This window comes from Ursus arctos, unplaced genomic scaffold (assembly GCF_023065955.2).
Source record: "Ursus arctos isolate Adak ecotype North America unplaced genomic scaffold, UrsArc2.0 scaffold_26, whole genome shotgun sequence".
In the NCBI taxonomy this organism is placed as follows: Eukaryota; Metazoa; Chordata; class Mammalia; order Carnivora; family Ursidae; genus Ursus; species Ursus arctos.
Window position 1 is genome coordinate 9547971 of NW_026622941.1, and position 22922 is coordinate 9570892.

At 35.9% G+C, this 22922-nt stretch overlaps 1 protein-coding gene across 3 annotated transcripts; it reads right to left on the reverse strand.

Annotated features, from left to right (window-relative positions):
* Positions 1–759: 759 nt before the first annotated feature.
* On the reverse strand, positions 760–20240 carry LOC113257911 (putative C-type lectin-like domain family 1). Of its 3 annotated transcripts, none has more exons than XM_026502479.4 (6): positions 19884–20240; positions 16611–16697; positions 14953–15051; positions 9299–9468; positions 2855–2967; positions 760–2274 (listed from the first exon to the last, which is right to left on the reverse strand). In XM_026502479.4, the coding sequence occupies exons 1-6, from the start codon at positions 20200–20202 to the stop codon at positions 2160–2162; spliced, it is 903 nt and encodes a 300-aa protein (XP_026358264.3). In that variant the 5' UTR covers positions 20203–20240; the 3' UTR covers positions 760–2159. The 3 variants fall into 3 exon arrangements, with proteins under 3 accessions (XP_026358264.3, XP_057175012.1, XP_048072449.1); XM_057319029.1 differs by having other exon boundaries at positions 760–2292; positions 19884–20150; XM_048216492.2 differs by lacking the exon at positions 9299–9468 and having other exon boundaries at positions 19884–20146.
* Positions 20241–22922: the final 2682 nt, after the last annotated feature.

The following is a 22922-nucleotide window of genomic DNA, read 5'->3' on the forward strand; positions in this document are numbered from 1 at the left end:
GTTAGGTATTTTTTAAAATTATTTATTTATTAGAGAGAGAGAGAGAGAGAGAGAGAGGAGGAGGAGCAGGGGAGGGGCAGAGGGAGAAGCAGACTCCCGCTGAGTAGGGAGTCCAATGAGGGGTTCGATCCTAGGACCCCGGGATCATGACCTGAGCCCAATGCAGACACTTAACGGATTGAGCCACCCAGGTGCCCCAAGTGTTAGGTATTTTTGTGTCTATCCCCTGTACACAGCAAGTCCTTGATGATTATTGTTCCTTGAAATATTGTGAGTTTTCAAGTAGTTTAGTCTGAAAATAAGGCTAATCAATATTCTTATAGTTTTATAAGTACTACCGTGCTGATAAAATAAACTTTTTTTTTTTTCTGGAATGTAGTGCCAACATGCCATAATACAAATGCTTTACCCATCAGTTTATATACACTGTTCAACTCAACATACACAATTTGGTTTGTCATGTTATGATATGATGTGCAAGAAAACTTGTAAGGATATGATCACCATAAAAGGTGAGCATAAACATCACCAAACATTTTGTCTCTGAAGCATTTACCCTTCATATAAACTCCCTTGGCATTTATAGGATTCTCTTTAGGTGTCAGTCACCCATGCAGAATAATTCTTCAGTTTTCCCCTGGCACTCAATGACCTACCAATTGAGCCTCCTTTGTCTTGAGTCTCTGTATCTTTTGCAGCCCATCTCCCCAACCACACATCAGTATTTTACTTCTGTGATCACTGAGAGAAAACTTAATAGAGTAAACAACCTTTTGAGTATTTTATTATGTGCACTGGAAATACAAAAATAGATATTGAAATCTTATGTAATTTACAGTCAGGCAAGGGTGGAGGCATTATACAAATTTTCACTCAAAGACTGATATATGTAAGACGAAAAATGTGCTAAGTGCTGGGGAGGGGACTATAATGTTGGGATATTCGAACTTGTCATGGAGTTCAAGGAAGGATCCTTAAAAATTCAGCTTATCTATAATGTTTGAGAGTTCACTTGATGGAGAAGAGAGAAAAGAGAATTCCAGTTCAGGAAAAATGTCTGTAATGCAGTGTGGTGAAATTCTGTGAGTTCCTGAAGTTACTCTAATGGGGTTGTGGTGCTGGGAGTTTGGATAAGTTTGGTTCAATGTGGCTGTGGTGCTGGGAGTTTGGCTAAGTTTTGTGTAGACAGACACTGACTAAGTAAGCAAGAATTAGACCTGACAAGGGATTTCTAATCTGTGTTATGGAGTTTGGTGTTATTTTAAGAAAGATGTTGATGTGTTTTCAAAAGAAGGGTTGTGTTGTCAGTATACGTATTTTTTAAATATCACCTAGGTTACATGTCAGAGAATAATTGAAATGGGTTAGGAGTAGACAGGAAGACCCTGTTATGGCACTTATTTAACATTTTAATTCTTTGCTATTAAGATTGTGAAAGCGATGAAGAGAAGAGGTCAGATTTGAGAGATATTTGGTAAAAAAGATGACAAGATTTGGTTTTGTGAGAGGCAGAGTGAAGAGCAGGCCGGAAGTGTGGGCCAGAGAGAGGGTGGTGACAAGACAGCTGGTTTATAGGTTGCATAATTTCTTGTGTGGTGTGCCATTGACTGAAATGCCGAGTTCTGGAAGGTTGTTCCTTTTGTGAGGACATTTAATGAATTATTTTTATACATTGAGTTTGAAATGCCTTTGAGATTTTAGATTTGATATGTTAAAAAAGCACTGGGATATGTGGGTCTGGTGATCAGGGAAGGACTGGGCCAGAGTTATAAATTTGATATGAATTGCTTTGTATGTGGTCATTGAAGCTGTAAGAAGGTAAGAGATTAGGTAAGGCTATTGTAGAGGCAAGATATAGAGAAGATAAAGACTGAAGTTCCAAAAATACAGGCAAAATGAGAGTCATTGGTAATTGATAATTCAGATGAAAAAAATATTCGTTCTATCTACTCAGTTTCTATGACATTTCATTTTCTCTATTTTCTTCCTACATCTCTGAGAAATAATACTATACCCACTTGAATGAAGACGCGCGCGCGTGCACACACACACACACACACACACACACACAGCCCTCTGGACTTTGATTCAGTCTGACGTCAAACTTCACGTGGCATCTTTCAGTCAGAGAAACGGAGACTGATTTTCAGCAGCGTGGATTACAGTTGACAAATCCAGTGATCATTTTGCTCACACTTTTTTCTGACTACCTTACTAGGAGACACCTGGGCACATTTCACGCTCCGGGTTATCGGTTTTTCTTCTATTGAAAACCTATAAAGAAAGAAAATGCTTATCTTTACATTAGCATATGTCCGGAGGCTGAAGAGGGCCTCAGAAAATACTTTCTAATTTTTAAAATAAAAATGTGATCATGAAAACAACTTAATACACAGTATGATGGGTACAGTAATTCTTCCCACCCTCAGTTGTATTTCTCAAGAGAAGTTAATAGCTAACGATGATTAGTCAGAGATGTATATGGATGATGTTAAAAGGGCACCTCTGGTTTGCTCATTTAAAAATTATTGAAACGAGTGGAAATTTATATTTTGTAAACTAAACTTGGGCTCTTATAAGAAATTTTACACTTGTCAATTTACCTCTTAAATAAGATGATAAAATAAAAAGGCACTATTGGCAAGCCCCATATCACACCTAAATCTTCTGAGTGGGTGGAGTGAGATTTCTTTTTTTCCTCAACTTTCCAAGTAGACCATTCTATACATGTATTTATCAGATTATATGAGTTGGTCAGGAAATTTATACCTGTTTCCAACAACATCAGACACCTCTTTCTTGTCACACAATATGGGATTAAAACTGCAAGAAAGCTAAAATACAATGAACTCACAGATGGGGGTCGAAAGGGTTGTTGTCTACCCAGGCCCATGATTCCTTTCCAGGTGGAATTCTTAAGCCAATCCAGTAAAACACTGAAGTATTTAGGTACCTCCACAGGAAACTCTAAAGAGAATAGGAAATGTTATAAGAAACAACTGACTGATTCTTACAGATACAAAAAAAAGAAATGTCTCTAGTGAACCTTCTGTATGCTTGGCCCTGTGCTAGAAGCAGGGAATGGACAGGTAAGACATACATCACATTTTTTTTTCTTATTATTAAAAGATTTTATTTATTTATTTAAGAGAGAGAGAGAACGTGCAAGCACGAACAAGGGGGAGAGGCAGAGGAAGAGGAAGCAGACTCCCCACTAATCAGGGAGCCCCACATGGAGCTGGATCCCAGGACTCTAGGATCATGACCTGAGCCGAAGGCAGATGCTTAACCAACTGAGCCACCCACGTGCCCTTACTTCACATTTTTCTAACAGATGAGAGCAGAGGGACAAACTACTGTAGCTCAGCGTGGTGACAGTAAGATAGAATTATGTACGGTTGCAGGAAATACTAAGGCTGTGAAGTCTAACTTCCAAATTTGAGTCCCAACTCTACGATTTCCTACTGTGCATCTCTTAAATATTTTTACTTTTGTTTTCCCCAATCTCTGCAACTCAGATTATAACAGTACCTATTTCAAAGAGCTACTATTGTTTTGCTATTAAATAATATTATTATACACTGCCTGGCACATAATAAATTCTCATTTTATAAATGTTAGTGGGTATTGTTAAATATGAGTATGAAATAATATATAGAAAGCGGGGAATATACAGGGAAAAGTAAAGAAAGAAAGCAATATCTGAGCTAATGTGAGACATACTGTTCATAGGTTCTTAATATCTCTTTTTCTATAGTAATATAACTCCTGAGCCATATATATATGCCCAGAAGTAACGAAGGCTACGTTTCTCAGGCTCCCTTTCGGCTAAGTGTGACAATGTGACTGACCTAATTTCTGACTAATGGATTAGAATGGAAGTGATACTGAAATTCTAATCAAACATTTAAAAGGTAGGGCTTTATCCTTCCATTCAGCATTTCCCTCTTTTCTGACGGCTAGAACGTGGACGTGGTGGTGAATCAACTGGAAATAGGTAGACACAGACAGCACCCTACTAATGAGACCAGAAATCCATAGCTGTATGGACTACAGTGTGAGTGCCATGACCTATTGCATATATGAATAGACCGACTTCCCCCTATTTTAACACTTTGAAATTGGAAACATCAAACAATCTATGGCTTGTAGCAGTTTAATTGGGAACTTTCTTTTCACTTTTTAATTGTGCTAATGCTTTTAAGTATACTGATGTTACATCTTATAATTAGAAATGTTTTAGATTCAATAAACAAAGCACACATCGACCTTGCTTAAGCTACAGTGATTTTGGTCCTCCGTCATCTGCAGCCAAACTCATACGCTGTATGTCATAACTATTTGTAGGGAAATAAATAGTCATTAGGCATACAAGAGAAAGAATAGTGTTTTTCCATAGAATTATCTTAGCACTATGGCCAACAAATCAGTTGACTAAATTTTGATAGGCTTATTTCTGGTATCTCTATTCAGTTTCACTGATCTACATATCTCTCTTCTGCTAATTTTACACCATATTAACTAATTTTGCTTTATTGTAAGACTTGACATTTAGTAATGCACATCTTCCATTTCTTCCGCTTGCTTTGGGTCTAGTTTGCTCTTTTTCTAGTCTTTTATTTTTTTTAAAGAGAAGGTTAGATGATTGATTATCTTCTTTTCAAATGTAAGCGCTTAATGCTGTAAGTTTCCCTCTAAGCTACGTTTAAGCTGAAACCTGTGACTTTTGACGTTAAAATATTGTTTTCTTTTTTTTTTTAAAGATTTTATTTATTTATTTGACAGAGACAGCCAGCGAGAGAAGGAACACAAGCAGGGGGAGTGGGAGAGGAAGAAGCAGGCTCATAGCGGAGGAGCCCGATGTGGGGCTCAATCCTGTAACGCCGGGATCACGCCCTGAGCTGAAGGCAGATGCTTAACCGCTGTGCCACCCAGGCGCCCCTAAAATATTGTTTTCATTCAATTCAGAGTATAGTTTTAAAATTTTCCTCTGATCACTTCTTCTTTTATCCATATGTTATTTAGAAGTGTGTTGTTTAATTTTCAAATATTTGGGAATTTTCCAAATATTACTCTGTTCCTAATTAACAGTTTAATTTTGTTATGGTCTGAGACATGTTTTGTATAATATCTGTATTTTAATTTTTTTAAAGTTTATTAGGTCTTCAAACATGGTCTGTCTTCATGAAAGATCTGGGTGTATTGAAAAAAAAATGTGTACCCTGCTTTTGTTGGATACAGTTTTCTATAAGATTAATTAGGTCGAATTGGTATTGTTCAGGTTATTTATTTATTTATGTTTTGGACTTGCTTTATCAGTTACTCAAAGAGGAGTGCTGACAACTCCAACCATAATTGTGAATTTCTCCATTTCCCTTTTTAGTTCTATCAGTGTTGACCTTGTTGCATATACATATATAATTGACCCCTGTTATGAGATTCAGGGGCCAGAGGGTGGAATATTATGGTCTGAATTGTGTCTCTCCAAAATTCATATGTTTCAGTCTTAACGCCCAGTACTTCAAAATATGACTGCACTCGAAGTCAGAGCCTTTAAAGAGGTCATTAAGCTGATGTAGGGCTATTAGAGTGGGTCTTAATTCAATCTGATTGGTGTCTTTATAAGAAAAATTTGGGCACACAGAGAGACACAGATGCACATACACAGAGGAAAGACCATGTGAAGACACAGTAAAAAGGTGGCCAGCTGAAAGCCAAGGAGAGAGTCATCGTGAGAAACAAAACCAGTCAATACCTTGATCTTGGACTTGCAGCCTTCAGAACGCGGAGAAATTAATCTCTGTTGCTTAAGTCATTAAATTTGTGGTACTTTGTTATGGCCGGCCTGGCAGATCACACGACCCCTTTATCATTATGCAATACTCCTCCTTGTTCTTGGGAGTGTCTTGTTTCCTCTTCTTCTTCTTCTTCTTCTTCTTCTTCTTCTTCTTCTTCTTCTTCTTCTTCTTCTTCTTCCTTCTCTTTCTCCTTCTCCTCCTCCCCCTCCCCCTCCTCCTCCTCCTTTTTTTTTTTTTATACCTCGTACTTGATTGTTGAAAGCTGTCTAGACTGTAGTGACTGGGTTAGCTAGTTTTGTGGCTAGAAATGAACATAGGGTTCCTTCTCCTGGGTCTTTCATGTGGGGTTTAAGTTAATCATTATGGGGGTGAGTTTGCCATTTATTATAACTCTGGTTACCCTCAGTGCGCCACAGGTTTCAAATTCCTGTAATGATATCTTGTGTTTCGTGGTTTTTGTTTGGTTGGTTGCCAGAGAAACGTCTCCTTGACCTGAGCGTTTGGGTTCCCTGTTGCACCACGCCTTAGAGAAGACCTCTCCGCACCTTCTGCTTCCCGCCCCCTCCCCCTGCCCCCGTCCCTGTCCCTCTCCCAGCAGCGTTCTTCTTGAATTCTTATTTGAAACCAGTTAGCGTGACAGTGAAAGGCAGCGGAGGCAGTGGTCTTGTTTGTTCTGATTATGCCTCAGCGTGAGGCAGCCACTCAGCTCTGTGTCTTCTCCAAGTGGCTTTCCCCCTTCTGCCGCCCCTCCCCGGATGGTAGCTGTGGTCCCTCGGTGCATTGTCGCCCCTCCCACAGGAGTATCTTTTGTCCCTAACCCTCTTTCCCACCTGCAGTGATGTTTCACCAGTGCCCTCAGGGTACCTGTCCTTCTCACCAACACACACATGAAAGCTGTTGTTCCACAGCGCAGAGAGCAGCTAGGGGACAAGGATCTAGATGGAATTCCTTGCCACTTCTGCATCATTGCTGTTTTCTTCTCCCAGGTCTGCACCACAATAGACACTTTTTAATGGTTCTTTCCAATCTTGAGAATCAGTGGTGTTCACAGAAAAAATAGCCTTCAAGGGATTGTAGAATTCCCCAATTTCTGCAGAGCCCAGGAGCTTCACACTGTTTTACCCACTTACACTCAGACTTAACTCATTTTTCAATTACTCGGACAGAGTTCTTCTTTCTGATGTCTGGTGTCGGATTTGTGTGTTCTAAGTAAGTGAGGGTGTGTCTTCTCTTCCACTGGTACCTGTTTCAACACAGATTTTTGGCCTTGCAAACTTAACTCTCCAATGGATTTGAAACAAGTTGGGAATTTAAAGTTAACTCGGCTCTTTCTCAATTAAAAGTTCTAGTAACATTTCTTCAAGATCTTTGCATCACAGAGTGAAAGCTATAAAACTCCTTGTTGGTTTTTTTTTTTCCTGTTTTTTGTTTAAATACTTCTTTTTCTTACTTTTCTTCTTCTTCCTCCCCTTCTTCCTCCTCTTTCTCCTTCTTTTTCTTTCTTTTTCTTTCTTTTTCTTTCTTTTTCTTTCTTTTTCTTTCTTTTTCTTTCTTTCTTTCTTTCTTTCTTTCTTTCTTTCTTTCTTTCTTTTCTTTCTCTTTCTTTCTTTCTTTCTTTCTTTCTTTCTTTCTTTCCCTTTCTTTCTTTCTTTCTTTCTTTCTTTCTTTCTTTCTTTCTTTCTTTCTTTCCATATGATGACACATGGGAATTTTAGGACTAATAGTTCCTTTTTTTTCCATTTTATTCTTAACTTATTTGAGAGCTGGAAAAGTATTTGCTAGAAAATTATTTTATGTTTCTTGGAGTAATTATTCTTCCATAATATATATTTTATCTGACTTTTACTTGTCTTTTTTTGGAAAAGTTTGGAAACAGAAATATGTATGCATAAATCTTAAGCTGATTCCTTTCTGATTCTTTTTTATCCATGAAAGATAACAATTGCATCTGGCCCATTCTTTCGCTTAGGAATAATGTGAAAGAGGTCATCTAAACAGGAAGAGGAAACTTTCTAACAAACTGAGGGTTGTTGGAGGGGAGGTGGGTGGGGGGTAGGGTAACTGGGGGAGGGCATTAAAGAGGGCACTTGGTGTAAGGAGCACTATGTGTTCTATGCAACTGATGAATCACTAAATTATACCCCTGAAACTAATAATATACTGTATGTTAATTAAATTGAATTTAAATAAAATATTTAAAAAAATGTTGTCTCAGTCTACTGGTCTCCCTAGTCTGGTTTATCCATTGCCTAAAAGACATGTCTTTTCTGCATTTCAGCATCCTTCCCTTTAATGGTGAACAGGAAATAGATGAGTTTCTGAGTGAAATCTTTCATTGCATGATTTCCTGAGCAATGATTTATTATTTTTCCCTTTCAGAGCATTCTCATGAGAAACTTTCCAATTGATGCTTGCTTCCCCTTTCTTGTCCTAAAATTGACCTTTTGGGGAAGAAAACAGATCTCTTTTCAGCTCTTAATCTATCCTGGATTTGGCTCATATTTGAATCATTTTGAACGGCATCTGCTAGCCTTACAGTTTGAGATTTGGGGTTACATTGGTTACAGCGAGAAGTTAGTTTACTTCTGTTTTTGTTTTTCTTGTGGTGGATTCCTGTGAAACTCTGGAGACTTTTTTTCTCTTCAGAAGTTTCAACAGCCGTGCCTTTCCTCCAGATGCCTACGTACGACTCAACCAGGGTTGTAAAGCACTGCTGGTCATTTGGTTTTCAGAAACGGAATCTTTGACATAACTTGTCATTCCAGTATACTAATCCTCATGCTGAGGACCCTTATTTGAGGCTTGCTAATTAACATCTCTATTGGCCTTATTAATTAAAGGTTTAGTTACCAACATTAATGTAGTAAAACTTCAATTTAAATTAAACCAGAGTTAGCAAAGTATTCTGCTCCAGGGAGAATGAAATGTTAATGAGGACTATTCTGTATTTCCTTTTTCTCAATTTCATCTTCATTTTAGCCTTTGGGAACATTGCAATAAACATGAGAGATGAGGTAAGATATTTACTGTCTTACATTTTACAGTGGAATCTAGTAAGCAGTGGGGATCTCTTGTGGAGAAGAACGTCGGTGTGCAGTACCAAATGTATTCCTTCAATCCATAGCCCCCCCAATAAAAGTCCAAAATAATTCTGTAATTCAATGATTCATTCAACCAACAATTGTGTAGTTAATAGCAATGAGGTTTAAAATTTATTTCATAGAAATTTTCAAATATATGGGATGCCTGGGTGGCTCAGTTAATTAAGTGTCTGCTTTGGCTCAGGTCATGATCCCAGGGTCCTGGGATCCAGTCCTGCACTGGGCTCCTTGCTCAGCAGGGAGCTTGCTTCCCCCTCTGCCTGCTGCTCCCCCTGCTCGTGCTCTCTCTCAGACAAATAAATAAATAAATAAATAAATCTTTAAAAAAATAGATTTTCAAATATGTAGCACAATGACTGCATTGAAAATGTGAAGGATGCTATAACTTTCATATCTCACCATATCAATGATGTCTTGAATCACCATGAGATGTGAATTTTTCATGACACAGTCATTTTTGCTTTCATCCCAAGATTTCTTATCTTCAGCAACCCAGTAACATTTTCCCCCATGTAGCTTCCAGTCTTTAGAGGGGCATGATTTATGAGCACTGGAAAAATTGAAAGAAACTGGAAGGAACAAGGATAAGTAAATAAAAGAAACCCAGAGCTGTATCCCTAATATCATATACTGATGAAGGCCTCTCAAAATTTGTTATGGTCTAAAGTCTCTTTTTCTAGATTTTATTTATTTATTTATTTGAGAGAGAGAAAGAGAGAGAGCAAGTGAGCACATGAGCATGGGCAGAGGGAGAGGGAGAAGCAGACTCCCCTGCCAAGCAGGGAGCCAGACGCAGGGCTCCATCCCAGGACCCTGGGATCATGACCTGAGCTGAAAGCAGATGCTTAACTGACTGAGCCACCCAGGCACCCCTGTCTAAAGCCTTTTTTTGACAAAAGTATGTGGTTTTCTCCAAGTGGATTTGGAAAAAATAAGGATGAACAGACTTGCCACCACGCATATATTCATTCTTTCTTCCTTTCTTTTTCTGTTTAATTCATTCACTTAAAAATACATCATGTTCTCAATCAGCAAAACAATGTCCCAGGCACTAGGATCAAACACTGAACGTCCAAGTCTCAGAGAGAGAAAAATTTTAAAGGAAAAGTAGAAATTAGAGGTTTCAATTAGTGATCCACCAATGAACCGGACATTTATTACACTGGAATAATTTTTCTTTGGCAAAATTTGTGTAATATGTGGTCCCCCAAACTCAAGATAGATTGATACTTCCATACACAAAAGGATCTTGACATCCAAAAATGTGCTTGTAATAGGTAGTTTTAATTTATAATATTTACCAGTTGATCTAGATGATGACACATAGGCATCCTAGATACACCAAAACTTTACGGCCCCTCAAATAAATACCCTTTAAAAACACACACATACTTATACACACACAATGACCTGAAGCCACTGAACTGTGAACAAAAGCAGGCAGATTTTGGAGGGGAAGTGACACTTGAAATAGGTACAACAAGGCAAAAGTTTCTCATTTTTACAAATTTTACCTTAAGACAGGACAATGCTGGTGTCATGTAGAGTGAATAAAATTTCAGGGGCCAATCTGCAATCTTTCTAGCCTAAAATACCAGAGAACAGAGTTTGGGGCAACCACAGATGCTAAAAATGAAGGATGAACCCCATAAATGAGAAAATGTAAAGGACGTGCACCAAGTTCTAGGTCTAACATTTTTCCGAGTTCCTGGCTGATGCATGTGAAAGCTACATTCCAGCTAAGGATTAAAGAACTGGTTTGAGATTAGAGCTGCTGCCCAAAAGATAGAAATTAAAATTTGAGTCCAACTATACCAAGTCCCTGCTAAAATAGGAAAAATCAACATTGCTTGGAGAAGTACAACAGAATCCGTAGAATTCTTAACATCACTTTCACAATGTCCAGGGCACAATCTCAAATCATTTAACATAAGAAAAACCAGGAAAATAGGACCAATTCAAAAGAGAAGGGGATTCAGTGCAGCCCAAGAGAAAAATGATGCAGACATTAGAATTATCACCAAATATTCTGAAGCAGCTGTTTTAACTATGCTCAAGTATGTGAAAGAAAATATGCTTGCAATTAAAAGGTAAGATACTTCCAAGAAATAGAGAATTTTGAATATCATTAGGAAATGAAATTTATGATCAAGGATACATAACATGAAAGCTTCATTAGATTGGCTTAAAAGCAGAGAAGTAGCAGAAAACAATGGTTAGTGAATTTGAAATTGTCCAATATAAAAAACAGGGAAAAAAGTTGGAAAAATTGTAGACTCTCAAGGATTTGCAGGGCAATAAAAAAAATATCTAACATATATGAAATTGAAGTCCAAGGGATGCCTGGCTGGCTCAGCTGGTTAAGTGTCTGCCCCTGACTCAGGTCCTGATCCCAGGGTCCTGGGATTGAGTCCCACATGGGGCTCCTTGCTCAGCGGGGAGCCTGCTTTTCCCTCTGCCTGCTGCTCCCCCCTGCTTGTGCTCTCTCTCCCAATCTGACAAATAATTAAAAAAAAGCTCTTAAAAAAATGTAAGCGAAAAAAAGAAATTGAAGTCCTAGAATCAGAGGAAAGAGAAATAAGGGGAAAAAAAAGGATAATAGCTAAAATTTCTCCAAATTATTTAATTTATAAATTTATACTTTCAAGAAGCTCATCAAACCCTATCAGGATAAATATGAAGAAAATCATAGGTAAAAATAAAAATAAATTGCTTAAAACCAAAGATAGAGAAAAATCTTGAAAGCAGAGAAAAATTGCATGCCTTTTACAGGGATACAATAATTTAAAAAAAAACAGACCTCATTCTCATCATGAATTATAGGGGGACAGAATATAGTGAAAAATGTCTTCAAATTGTTGAAGGGAACTAAGAAACAGACGCTTAACTATAGAGGACAAACTGACGGTTACCAGAGGGGAGGTGGGTGGGGGAATGAGTGAAGTAGGTGATGGGGATTAAGGAGGGCACTTGCTGTAATGAGCACTGGGTGATGTATGGAAGTGTTGAATCACAGTATTGTACACCCAGAACTGATACTACACTGTATGTTGACTAACTGGAATTTAAATAAAAACTTTAAGAAATTGTTTAAGGGAAAAATAACTGTCAACAAAATATTCTCTATCCAATGAAAATATCTTTCTAAAATCATGGCAAATTTAAGACACTTTCAGATGAAAGAAAACTAAAAGGATCCATTATCAAATAGTCACTACAATGGATGTTAAAGGAAGTTCTTCAGGCTGATGGGAAATGATTCTAAATGGAAACTTTGATATTGAAGAAAGAACAACATCACAAACATACAGGTAAAACTAAAAGCATAAGGTGAGCAATGTGTATTCAAAAGACTTTTGTTTTTGCTTTCAATACTAAGTCCACATACTCGTCTCACTTATACAGTTCTTCTTTAGATTGATATAATACACCAAATCCAAATCTTTCCAGGCAATAATGCCAAAGATATGCTATCATTATAGCTAAAGACACAGCAACAATGCAACTGGGACTTTTAAGAACATATTTAATAAGAAACTACTAATTTTCACTTCTGTATTTCTGATAGTAGATACCTTGACTAGATAGGATGAAGCAGTGCTTCCCAACCATTTTTGTATCATGGAATATTTAAAAAGTATTTCTAAAGTATAGCAAGATAAATAAATAAAAGTCTACAGTCTACCAATTAACCACCTGGATCTTTATAGCTCAAGAACCTTAATACATACAAATGTTAGGGCACACCATTGAAAACACTCTGTTTTGAAGATACTTTTGCTAGAAGATAATTAGATCCTAAAAGAATTAGATTAAAAAGTATTGCTTAGTGTGTAAGAAATAAGGGAAATAGCTAAATTGAGGCACTTAGCTAGAGGTGGAAAGGGGAAGTGTTTGCATAAGTGAGTTCATAAGGCAAGGTTCCCCTCAAGGCTACTGATTTATATCTGTGCTACGGTCATAAGACCAAACCCTGGGTTCACCAAAAGGTGATGGAGTGAGTCAGTGAGACTGATTAGTCCAGGGTCTTCAAAAGTGCCTCAAGTCATCTAATCATTAGCTCCTCACTGCCTCCCTGCAGATGAAAATGTAAATCATCTTTGCAAGAAAATATCTTTAAATTTTTTTAAGCAATTCCATCAACTGAAATCATTCAAATTAAAATAAAAACATACCAAATACTTTAAAAAACACGCAACATAGTAGGAAAGACAAACAGCAGATTTGGTCACCAAAGACTTTAGGTATTTAAAAAATCATATGTATCATAAATAATAATGCTTTAAATTATTTTAAGCAATAAAACAGTAAGTAAAAAAAAGATCAGATAACAGGAGAGTATCAAAAGCTAACAAGCTTGTTTGAGAATAAGTCCTTAGGACTGAAAACTCTGATCATTGGGGGAGCCTGGGTGGGTCAGTTGGTTAAGCCTCTGACTCCTGGTTTCAGCTCAGGTCATGATCTCAAGGTCATGATCTGAAGGTCATGAGATCGAGCCCTGGGTCCAGCTCTGGGTGGAGTCCACTTGCTTCTCTCCCTCTCCCTCTCCCCCTCTTCCCGCTCTCTCTAAAATAAATAAGTAAATAAATATCTTTTTTAAAAAAGAGAAAACTCTGATCATTGAAATTAGACTCCATGAATAAGTCTGTAGCATAGACACAGGAAGAGAGAGCATTTGTAAGCTGCAAGATATACCTGAAAACATTGCCTTCAGCACAAATTGACAACCATGTAAGTGAAATGGAGGAGCAAAGGCCTATTGCACATCTAAATTCTAGATTTAGATTCTAGAAAGAAAATAGAAGGTTGACAAAGCATTAGAAATGATGGCTGAATAGATCTATTAAGTTTTACTTCACCTATTTTCAAGTTTTATTATTTTGTTAAGATCAAATTTAGAATTGATATCCTTCCCTGATGAATTGATCTAGGACTCTAGGAGCGGTGGCTTACACATCTGTAACAATAGGATGAGTATTAGAAAACAGGTTTAGGTTGCCTGGGTGGCTCAGTCTGTTAGGTTGTCTGCATTTAGCTCAGGTCTTGATCCCAGGGTCCTGGGATCCAGTCCTGCCTCATACAGCTCCTTGCTCAGCGGGGAGTCTGCTTTTCCCATTGCCTGCCACCCCCCCTGCTTGTGCTCTCTCTCTCTCTCTCTCTCTCTTTCTCTGACATATAAATAAATAAAATCTTAAAAAAAAACAGGTTTGACAGAATTTAAAGCTAAGGGTTTATTTGATATGACTATTACCACCTCTGTAGTGGGTATAGTACACTGCAGTGCCTTTGCTCTGGGGATAGTATCTCACAAAATTTGCCCTCATAGTCACACAAGTTAAAAAAAAAATGAACATACGTTGTATCAGAAAATTTTTAGACTGCGGTCAAGGGGACTTGGAAATAAGTCTAATTTAATGTTTTAATGAATTCCCAGAATTTGTATGTACTCTAAATTACGGACTGGTAAGTTTTTCTAATAGAATTACACCCGGATGTTCAAAAGAAGAATGGTATACAGTTTTCTATAGGGAATTAAGAATTAAATTAACAGATCTAAAAATGTAATAAAACCACTGGAAAAAAAGAGAGCAGAAAGGCTGAATAATTGTTTTCTTGACTTTTAAAAGTGTGCAAATATGAGAAAGCAAGAGAAAGATTAACGTAATATTACCATTTACAATTGTTTTGCATGTAATAACATTACCTGGTAAGGAAACAATAGACCAGTATAATCATGAACTTTAAGAATGAAAATATTTTGACTACATTCTGCACTTGCACATGCCCCAATAGAAATAAAAATGATAAAATGCAATTATTTCAATGAAATACCTTTTCATTAATCTAGAACTCTTTATAAGCTCATTTTTCTCATTGGCCTTGGATAGTTGAATATTTTTGTCATGGACTCTAATGGGTCCATAGAAAACAATGATCTAAACCATCCCTCTATAGGGGTAGAGGAATCTCTCTTTTCAAATGTATTCCAGTCAAACCAATGCTACTGTCCATGTATGGTTACTCAGGAATTAGACAAGATAAAATAATGTTACCTGTTGAGGTGATTGCTCCAGATTTATTTTTCCCAGTACAGAATTTCTCCTTTGATTCATTTTCCACTGTATTAAGTCTTGCAGATTTGAACTGGATAACTGATGAAAGAAGAAACATATTTTCCTAATTAAATAAAAAGCATAAAACCATTGGGTTCTAGTGACTCTCTAAGGTTAAATAATGTAGAAATTCTATAGTAAGTTAAGTAATTAAAAACTTAAGGGGAAAACAACACTATTTTTCCAAGATTTGAACTTTCCTTTGCATTCTTATTAATTTTATTAATGTCAACTTTAGCGAAAATGGAAAAAAAATACAATCTGGCACCAGAGGTATAGTCACCTAATTTTTTTCCTGGAGTTTTCATATTTATTTTAATAAACACAAAATGATCAGCTGTGGCTATAAGCCTCATTTGCATAGTTTGTGTTTAGTGACATATTGTTAAATTATATCCAGTGTCACCTGATTCAGGGGGATGATTTTATGTGTTTTGGTTTGGTTCATAATTCTGTTTCCTTCAAGATTCTGCATGTAAACGCTGCATATAGAAGAGTAGGGTGAGCCCAGAGTACTTTTTCTCCAATGAGGAAGGTATCTTTTTTTCTGAGGGCCATTTAACTGAAATTACCATTGGTAACTTTTAATTTCATAATAGTGTGTATTAGGCAGTTAAATCTTTAAAATCTATTTTGGTAATGAATCTGTTAGTAACAAACAAATATATTTTATTAAAAAACTGCTATTTTAGTAACAAACAAATCTATTACCTTAACATAACAGAAATATGTAGAAGAGATTTTTCATGTTAATTATTTTTGCTCCCCTCTGCCCTAATTTATAACTGTAATTAGACAATAAGTTATGTTAAACTAGTCATGTATTTTTTCTGCGGCTTAGGTGTTCATCTCAACCAGAGGCTTGACCTGGACTTCTAGCTCTTTCCAATTCTGGAATTCTATCACAGTGCCTATTTATTTGTAACTTCCAATGCCATTCATAATTGCCAATATCATTCACAAGGGTTCTTTGACATAGGCAGGTATGCATTGTCCTGCTCTAGGGTTTCATCTGGAAGCCTGAATTCCTTGGAATATATATAATCTGTATATTACCTTTGTTCTATAGATATATGTGAAGAACTTTTCTCCAAGCATTTATTCAATAATTAAAATATTTGCTATCTGAATATTGGATTATGCTGTTATGTCCAAAGTACAGGAGTACAACTTTTAAATGCTGAATTTAGTTGATTAATTGTAGGCAAATTTCTCATCTGTTGATACAAGATTGATGGTGCCCAGAAGTAGCTAATACAAATAAACTTACACAGAAATATACTACATAATTTAATTTCCTTTCATCTGAATGTAGAGAAGCTTGTGTATAGCTCACTATCAAACTACATTGTGTGATTTTGATCATAAAATATAAACAAATTCTTGACTTCTCTTTCCTTTATCAGTGAAATAAATCCATATGACATCACATGCTGAAGTTCTATGAAAAAATCTCTAATTTTAACTTTTTCAAATTTCATACATTTTGTGAAGTTGTACTGTATTGTTCAGGAACCACTTGAATAGCAAAAACAATTACAACGGGTCATTAGAGACAAATACTTCAGGATAAATGAATAATTTTGATAATTACTTACCCAAAACGCTCAGCACGATTACTGTTACACAGAGGATGACGATCATTGCACATCCGACTTTCAGGAAAATTCCATGATGGTGAGGATCTAGAAAATTGGATAGATTGGACAGATAAAATTGGATAGTAAGCCCAGCAGGTAAATCCTTATATAGTTAGAGGTAAGAGGGAGCTGAATAAACTTTCTTGGTTATCATGCTTCTAAGTTACTTTCCTTTGAAATACATAGCCCCCTCTTCTCATGTGCACACATGCACAGAACATATTTGGTTTCCTGGTTTGGGAAGAGGGGACCTATAAAACTGTGAATGGATATGAATTTTTGTTTGTGGGTTCATCATACATGTTCCACAGCATTAATCCTACAATGATCTACTCTCTACAGTCCTACGTTTTTATATAAGACTGAGAACCTCCAGATTCTCTAAGTTTTTTGACAACACCCACCTATTTGGATGCATCCATTCTTTTCTCTCTTATGTACTGTGCCTACTTACTGTGATACAAACTGTAATTTCATTCATTTTTATTGTAAAATAAAAGTACTCTTAAGGATTACCTTGTCCAACATCTATATATTTATGGGGATATTCAAGTCCACAATCACACGGTTATTTGATAACAGAGCTGACATCAGGCTTCAGCTCTCCCGACTACCAAATAAGAGGCTGGTTTGCTTTCCATACCATCTCATTGCCTTTTATTACTCAGAAGATAATAATAAATCAGAAAAAGAAGCGGGGATTATTAGCTTCGGCTGAGAGTTAAAACAACAGTCTCTAATCCAAAATAATTGCAGTGTATCAATTCCACTAGATATATGATATATGCAAATATACACACAATACACTGAGAAAGTAATAGAATAACTGATGTTGAAATATAACCAATTATAAAGTTAAGCATCAAGACCAATTAACCTGAATGCTTGTTTATTATTATACAGTACTTTGTTCTATGTTCAAATTATTACTGTTGTTAAATAAAACATTCTTTCATGGAAGCTTATTAATTCTCAGAACATAAAATATCCATGTATTTTCATTTATGATGTAAAACAGTGCAAATTGTGCCAGTCAAGGCAATTCCAAGAAGGTTATGCTATCACCACATGTTTTTAATATAAACAACTAAGGTTACAAACCTAAGAACTTACAGAATAAAATTTCAGATTTCATTAAAATACTGATGTGAGGGATATTAGGTCATTCTTTTAGGCCCTAAAGTAAGATTTATGAAAAGCATGAATTTCTTAATTTTAGCCTGGGATAGTCCCAGTGGAATCATACTTTCTCACTGATAATCAGCTCAATTTCATCATGACAGACTTCTTTGTTTTATCTTAGCGAACCAATGAACCTGTAATATCTATTGAGTGTCTCATGAGATCCATTTATTTATTTATCCACTTATACATTCATCTACTTACCAAGCATCTACTGATTGCCTGCTATATACTTGGTACTGTGTGAGATGCTGGGAATATGAAGATTAAGAGATTAGGGAAAGGGTCTCAGGACATATGAGGCTCTGAAGTGGTAAGGAATATGGTAACTTTAAGGAGCAAAGAAGACAATAGCCAGAGAAAAATAAGTAAAACATAAGGAGTTAGAAGAGGAAGACTAGGACCATGTCATATCATATGTAGGGCTCTGTGGGACGTGACAATTCAGTGTATCAAATAATTCCTTCCATCTACAATGATATGACATATGAGACATAACATAAGTTACATGAGTAACTTAATCTTTATATATTTATGTGTTCTCTTTTTAATATTAGTAGATTGGACTAGATAGCATTAAACATGTTATCCCCAAATCTCTAAACCAGGAAGGAAGTAAGTTCTATCTGTAAACAAAAAGGAAATCAAACCCTAGAATACAGAATTGAAAATACTGGTTTTGTTGCTTGAAGTGAGCTAACATAACTTCTAGGAAATTAGTTTTTATGGGTGGGAGAATAAGAAAGCAACTCTAGTCCACATTATTTTTCAAATTAAGTTCTGTCTTCTCACAGAAAATGAAAGCACCCAGTCTAGGGAGAAAAGAAAGTGGATAAGTTTTTATTGGGCAAAGTCAGAGAGTTAATGTTTAATAATAAGGAGTAATATGCTTTTGCACCCAGAGAAAACCACACCTCAAATTCATTTGGTAACTGCAAATTAAAAAATATAAAAGAAGAAATACATTCTTTGGAAATATAGAAAAACAAAACATTAAGTTCATTCCACAAGGGCAAATGAAATGAGGAGACTTAAGTTATATAAACATTTTATATAAGCTTAATAATATAAAAAACTCTTATCCTAGAGAAAAGAATAGAAACGCACCATGAAAATTTCCCTAATACTTTAGAGGATAAAAAACACACTGAATATGAAAACCTATCATCTTTGAGGTGGCTTGTGTTTAAGGTACAATGTTATCTTTATCTATTTGCCTTTCTCTTCATATTCCACAAATATTCTATTACTCAGAGATTCATTAATTCTAAACTTCATGAAATAAAATAGTAGCATTTTGTGTCTCCTTAGTTTAGTTTAATATTGTTATCCTATCAATATGCAAATTTCAAAAAGATAATTAACAATGTGAATTATAGACAAGTCCTCTTTTCCTTTGTGTAAGTGAATTTATCATATTATATTAAAAGGACAGATTGAATGAGGGGTACATAACGGTGTAAAGAAAGGGGTCATAAATATAGATGTCACAGTATGAGTGTAAGTGTTCACTGTAAGAAATAATAAGAGAAGAAAGGCTATGAAAATCAAAAGCAAAGTTCAACTCATCCCTCTGCCCACCTCCCCTCCACTAACCCTCAGTTTGTTCTCTATAGCTAAGAGTCTGTTTTCTGGTTTGCCTCTCTCTTTTCCCCTCCGCCATGTTCATTTGTTTTGTCTTTTAAATTCCACATATGAGTGAAATCATATGGTATTTGTCTTTCTCTGACTGACTTATTTCGTTTAGCATAGTACTCTCTTAGCTGCATCTACAGTGTTGTATGTAAGTGATGAATCACCAGATTCTACACGTGAAACTAATATTACAGCTGGAATTTAAATAAAAACTTGAAAAAGAAAAGAAGAAAATAAAATTACAGCTAACTTTGTTTCATTAAAAACATTCACTCTTAGTCTTGCATTCAACCAATTTTTCTTGGAATCCAGTCTTCTAACAATTTTTAGTAAGACATATGCAAATGCAGGATAGAGATAAAAGAGAATAAAAGTAAAATATCAATTTTAAAAGGACCCCTAAAGCCAACTTACCAGATTTCTGAAGTGAGGATGAATTTTCTGAAGAGAAAGTCCTATCAATTTTAACATCAGCATAGACTATGTCTCCAGCCATTGCACGTATTAAAAAGAGAGAGAAGACAAAAAATGATGTTATTCTGTAGGGAGTCTCATAGTTCTGCAAATAAACTTCTGGTAAGTCAAATAAATCAAGATGGGCAATGTTCTTCTGCTTTCCCAAATTCGGTGAATTTCCTCTATGACTATAGGACAAAAGCAATGTGTTCAGTCTTACCAAGCAAGCTAACAGATATTCGAACACTTCATGATATGGAAGAAAATTACTATTCATACAGCAGTTTCTTCTTCTACAGTTAGTTTTCTAAGTTTGGAATAATTTTAACTTTTAATACCATAGAAGATATCATACCCCTTTTTTCTTCTATAAACCACTTCCTGTTTCAGTTCAGACATAAATTCTCTGGTGGAAACTCTGATCATTCAGCATTTTCTCCCAAGTGGAATAGCAATTTAGAAGGGAGGACAAAGAAAAGGGATTTTATTTTGGAGGTGCTAGAAATGCATCTTCTCATCCTGAAATGCATTGCATTTACTTAGGTAATACCTTTTTTTTTTTTTTTGTACCTAGGTAAAAATTCCTTTAAACTTTTTTCTTCTCTCATGTGCTTTGTAATATTAGTGTCAAACTGAGTCAAAGCATGGATTCTGCAGAGGATTTCCAAACTGGAAAATTATATTTAAGAGACAGAAAGAAACTCTGTCAAAATAACTCAAGGTTGCATCATAAAAAAAATAAATTTTATGTTTAAATAAGGTTCATAGAATTTTCCTTTTGAGTGCAATATAGAAAACATAGATTCTAATCTCCTGGTTCTTCTAAAGCTCCATTAAAATTATATTAAAGGAATAAAAATTTAAAAGTCTAAAACAATAATGAAAAATAAGTGACTTCTAACAGATAAGAAAAGATAGAGATATGATCATTGATGAAACAAAGCAGAAGAAAGTGAAGTCTAGAATAAGCAGAGGGAGATACTTGAGGAGGGACAAGCCACCTGTGAAACCTTCATAAGACTCAGAGCTCAGAAATATCAGATATGAAAAATGACAGGAGGCATTAGTTTATAACCAGTAGATTAATTGGAATTCTACACATGAAAGAGTTGATTTCCTCAACATTCACCCAAATACATCGCATAGAGTTATTTAAACTACAGTCATCCTTAACCCCTCAGATCCAAGAAATTTTATCTATGTTAATTAAATAGCTAGAGAAAAGAACTTGGTTTTCTGGCATCAAGGATTCCCTCAGTATAATGGCTAAACCCACAAGGCTTCTGGCATGGTTGGGCTATGGGTTGACCTCTGTCTCTCAAGACTGCTATAACACTTTCTCTTTCCTGGGTTGTTCAAACATTTTATATGTTGATCTGTATTTTTATACATGAAAAACTGACTTTGAGGGGTTATATGCAGATAGTTGCATGACCAGTACATTTTCAGAGTGAGGATTTGAACTCACGTCAAACAGTCCAAAGCCCATTGTATGATGCAATAATGCTTTCTAGATTTTGTTTTTGTTTTTGTTTTTGTTTTAAAGATTTTATTTATTTATTCAACAGAGATCGAGACAGCCAGCGAGAGAAGGAACACAAACAGGGGGAGTGGGAGAGGAAGAAGCAGGCTCATAGCAGAGGAGCCTGATGTGGGGCTCGATCCCATAACGCCGGGATCACGCCCTGAGCCGAAGGCAGACCTTAACCGCTGTGCCACCCAGGCGCCCCTGCTTTCTAGATTTTGAAGGTAAGAATCACATTTTATTATTATTCTTTGTTATATCCATCACAGTCTATTCCTGAAACGTAACAGACACTTAGTAATTATGTGTTGGATTACCCAAACAGTTAATACTATGCTGAATTTTATTACTGGACTCAACATTTTTCCAGAATGGGAGCAATAATTTTTGACTAAAAAGTAGACTTTTGTTCATATGAAAAATATTATTGAAAGTTTAACCATATAAAACTAAAAAAAAGTACTGGCATGTAAAGAATCTATTAGAAGTTATGTAATAAATCCTTGGGATCTACGCATTCAATATTAATAATCTCTCTCTCCTCTCTCTGCCCAAAGTAAGTAGCCACGGCATGAGTAACCATAATCTAACTTTACTGAGATTTAACTTTGATTGAGTGTCATGATTCTTGTAGGTAGGGCTCACTTAGCTAGAAAGACCATTTTATAGATAGTCAACTTGGGGATTAATTAAATAATGAGATATTAAAAGTAGTGGTGCCTTGCAATGTGTGTCATTAAATAATAGAAATAAATTAGCTAAGTACTCTAGGTTCATCTAATAAGCATCAGTAAAGGCGTGAAAGAATAAGAGCTTAAAATGACGTTCTCAAATTTGGTGACACCTTTCCCAGGCTATAACTTTTTTGAATGTTGAGTTTAATTAAGCATTAGTGATTAAAATATGTGGTGTTCAGTTATCATTATTGATGGATACCAGATCTAAGTAATTAAATAGTATGCATTTGAAATGTGTCTTGTTATTGTCCTATCTTTATTTTATTCATTATGGTTCTGTGCATAGATTCTAAATGGAACCCTCAATCTTGCCATATTTTCTGGAGTACAAGTCCTCAATTCCAACTGCCTTCCAATACCTCAAACTCAAAATCATCAAAAGTAATCCAACTTCACTTCTCCTTCCACTGTGTCATCTCTTTCTTTTGGTGGCCCCACCACCTTTGCAGAAACTCAGGCTTCATATGTCTCCTTTGTATACCTCCTGTCACATTCCGGAGTGTAAGTGTGGGTGAGTGATGGAGAGTAGCATATAATAATTTATTAATTTAAGAGGGAGTCCTTTTCAGTTTAAATGAGCATTTGATTAAAAATATGCTCAGAGAAAGATAATGCCATGTGGGGAGAGGAAGGAAAATACAGAGAATGATTAAAAGCTTACCAATCAGGTAAGTAACTCGTCCTGTAGATGGTAAGAGAGAAGTAGAATGTACTTCTATGAATACTTCTGAGGGG

Coding starts and splice junctions, on each gene's coding strand:
- LOC113257911 (XM_026502479.4), bottom strand. CDS start 20,202: ATGAATAGTAATTTTCTTCCATATCATGAAGTGTTCGAATATCTGTTA. Junction 15,052..16,610: donor AATCGTGCTGAGCGTTTTGG/GTAAGTAATTAT, acceptor TTCTTTCATCAG/TTATCCAGTTCAAATCTGCA. Junction 9,469..14,952: donor TGGAGCAATCACCTCAACAG/GTAACATTATTT, acceptor TGTTCCTTCCAG/TTTCTTTCAATTTTTCCAGT.